The 3714-nt window shown below is 37.7% G+C and overlaps 1 protein-coding gene across 1 annotated transcript; it reads right to left on the bottom strand.

Moving 5' to 3' along the window:
- Positions 1-1372: 1372 nt before the first annotated feature.
- LOC107771283 (uncharacterized) lies at positions 1373-2680 on the bottom strand. Its single transcript, XM_016590626.2, has one exon. It carries the CDS (start codon positions 2678-2680, stop codon positions 1373-1375), a length of 1308 nt encoding a protein of 435 aa, XP_016446112.2.
- Between the last annotated feature and the right edge of the window lie 1034 nt (positions 2681-3714).

The following is a 3714-nucleotide window of genomic DNA, read 5'->3' as shown; positions in this document are numbered from 1 at the left end:
TTAGAACAATATTTAGCCATTAAGAAAATCGACCATAAGGATTTGCAGGTTCTGAACCTCCACCACATCTTCATAGTCAGACTTTCACTAACATCCAAATACTTCTAAACCCTAACCCTCCCTCCTCCTTAGGATAACATAGATTGGACCATGAACTCCAGTGATATTTTTGCTTACCTTCATCTGATCCCTAGAAAAACCTAGCCATATAAGTCTCAAGTTGTTTAAACACTGCCTTTGGAGGTTATAATGTTGATAGCAAGTAAATGGGATGTGATTGCAAAACATGTTTGATGAGTGTTGCTCTGCCACCAACAGACAAAAGTTTTCCCTGCCAACAAGTGGTCCTTTTCACAAGTTTAGAAACTATCTCACTGAAGTGCGAAATTCTCTTTCTTTCTACATATAATGGGCATCCAAGATATGTTATAGGGAAGTTAGCATGTCTGTATCCAGTCACCTCTTTAATCCTTTGAATGGTAATGTTGGATGCTTTAGGATCCACTAGAAAGCAACTCTTTCATGTATTGATCAATTGTCCGGAGCACTTCTCGTAATTCTGTAATTGGTGCATGACTAGTTTCAATGCTCTTTTGCCACCAGAAGAGAATATTACTACATCATCTGCATATGCAAGATGAGTAACCTGTGGACCACTTTGCACCATTCTAAAGCCTCTAAACTAATGAATATGAGGTAACTGATTAAGCATAATAGACAAAACCTCTGCCCCTAGAATAAAGAGAGATGGAGACAAGGGGTCTCCTTGTTTCAAACCTCTAGTAGAATGAAAGAATCCTTTCCTACCCCCATTAATAAGCACAGAGTACCAGACATTTGAAATAGATATCCAAACTAAATCAATCCAATTCTCTGAAAATCCAAACTTCCTCAATGCATTCGACAAGAACTTTCAGTTGACCCTATCATAGGCCTTAGCCATATCCAGTTTAATGACGGTGTTCCCTCTAAAATTCTTCTTGCCAATACCATGGATAATCTCCTGAGCTAATAAAACATTTTCTGTAATGGATATTCCTTTTAGAAACCCAGTCTGATTGTTAAAAATTATCTTTGGCAATATGGAGTTCAATCTAGAACTCATGATTTTGGAAATTATCTTGTTAGAGCAGTTACTGAGACTAATCGGTCTCATATTATTGAATGAAGAAGGATTCTCAACCTTAGGTAGTAAAATAAGGCATGAGATGGTAAAGAATCTGCTAAGTTCTGCTCCACCAAAAAATTGCTGGATAAACTCTATCAACTCTAGCTTGATGATATCCCAACAACTTTGGTAGAAAGACCCTCCAAATCCATCTGGTCCTGGAGAACTATTCGAATTTAGATCAAAAACTGCCTTCCTAATCTCCTATTTATCAGGGATGACACAAAGCCTAATATTATCCTCATGAGTAACCTTCTGGTCAATACAATCCAAGTGTTGTAGATCTAGTTCTCCTTCATCTTTAAACATAGCTGAAAAATATTTCACAGCCTCCCTAGCAATATCTTCCTCCCCATTGATCCATTGCCCATCAGATCTTTGGATTCTATGTATAGATGTCCTTCTTCTTCTTTCATTAATTATTGCATGAAAATATTTAGTATTGGAATCTCCCTCCTCAATCCATTTGATATTTGCCCTCTGCTTGAGGATAGATTCCTCACATTTTAACCACTTAGTGTGTTCTGCTTGAGCTTTGTGCACTTGAGGTCTAAGGTCCTCAACATCATTATCAATGTATTCTGTTTCAAGATCTTGCATTTTATGCTCCCATTCTTTGACTTGATCAAAGACACTCCCAATTTTCTCTCTAGACCACTGACTAAGCTTGGAACTAACTTGTTTCAGCTTGAGTTGTAGCCTTCTCATGTAGTTTCCCTCAACGTCTATATTCCATGCCTCTTGCACAATAGTTTTAAAATTTGGTCGGTCAATCCAGAAGTTCAAGAATTTGAAATATTTGATAACAGGTTGTTCTGAAGTAGAACACTTTACTAGCATAGGTGTATGGTCTGACCCTGTGCTTGCTAAGTGTTCTATATCTATAAAAGAAAATTTGTCAGTCCAGTGATGATTAATAAACACCCTATCTAGCCTTTTCCATATTCTCTGATGTCTTCCCCTTGCATTACACCAAGTGAACCTCAGTCCTTTGTAACTTGCATCCACCATACCACAATCCTCCATACACGATATAAATTCCCAACTCTTCTCCATTCTGTGAGGATTGCCTCCTTTCTTTTCTTTTGGACCCATAATTGCATTGAAATCCCCATATATGCACCAGGGATCATCAATATAGTTGTTGCAGTGTATCAAATTATCCCACAAAGGAACTCTTAGATATTGTTTAGATTTAGCATATACTGTTGTGAACCAGACAACTTCACCGTCATTCTTCCTGGTAATCTTGAATGTAATTTGTTGCTCATTATTCTCTGCCACTGCTGCATCAAATTCAGCTGACCATAAGACCCAGATTTTTCCATTACAATTTGCATAACAACCTTCGAAACCCAAACCTCTTCTATATTTGTCTATTTGATTTGCTTTAACAAAGGGTTCTTGTATAGCTATAATTTGAGTTTTATGAAGACCTGTTAAAAATTTCAACCTTTCAAAAGCCCCTCTGGACTTTACTCCTCTAATATTCCAAATGATTGTACTAATCATTAAGAACATCAGAAGAAACTTCAACACTTTGAGCTGTTTTCCCTATAACCTTTGTGATCGGGCGAGGCTTTGGCATGCCTTTGTGACCTTCATGTTTACTTTTGCAAATATTCCTTGGAGATAAGTTTCTTGTATCGACGAGCTCCTTCCTCTGTTGTGAAACAGCATCCTCTATCACTTCACCTTTTTATGAAGTTATAAGTGCAAAAGCTTCAATAAGAGCCTCTTCATCTGAAGAATTACATTCTTCATATTCGACCTCTGGAACATCTTCACTTTTACTCTCTTGTTCTTCTCCATAATCAGAATCATAATCACTCGAATCTCCCACCTTGTCATCCTTTGAATTAATCATCATATCTGTAGCAACATCTGGTTCCGGAATAACCACCTGAGTGGAACATTAACAGGAGGGATAGGATTCCAGAGTTGGACCTCCAAGTTAATAGCATGTACTTCAGTTGTCTTAGAAGATCTAGGCTTTAATATTTCAGAATTCTTCTTATTAGAACTAGCTGGTATCCTCTGCTTAGCTGAAGCATCAGACTTGCTCACCACTTGCCTTGATTCCTCATTGTCTTGATGTTCACATGTTTCTTCTTCCACTTCTAGTTACTGAAAAGAGTTTGCAATAGGAACAGGACTGTATGTGAAGTTGGAGATATTAGAATGCACATTCTGAACTATGTTGCCTTCATCTGCACTAGCCTCTACCACTACAACATTATTCTTTTGCAGAAACTTTTCAACAACTTCCTTAGCTTGTTCAATTTTCTGTTGTTGACAATTACTAGCAGATGGTCTTGCTACCCACTTCGCCTTGTCTTTCCTCCGCAGCTTGGTTCTAATCCCTTGTTAGATTCTCTGTTTGTTCATCGGTTTCTTCTTTTGTATAGTCTCCCCTTTATTACCAACAAGTAGTTGATGAACTTGAGATAATTTCTTGTTCCAGTTGAGAGAGCTTAGGTATATCACTAGTGGATGCAATCACCACTTTGTGATTGCCCCTATTATTAGGTATAACATTCTGCTTG

The sequence above is a fragment of the Nicotiana tabacum genome, chromosome 22 (assembly GCF_000715075.1).
Source record: "Nicotiana tabacum cultivar K326 chromosome 22, ASM71507v2, whole genome shotgun sequence".
Lineage (NCBI taxonomy): Eukaryota > Viridiplantae > Streptophyta > Magnoliopsida > Solanales > Solanaceae > Nicotiana > Nicotiana tabacum.
Note: the sequence above shows the minus strand (reverse complement) of the source record. Positions and strands in the feature narration are given on the sequence as shown.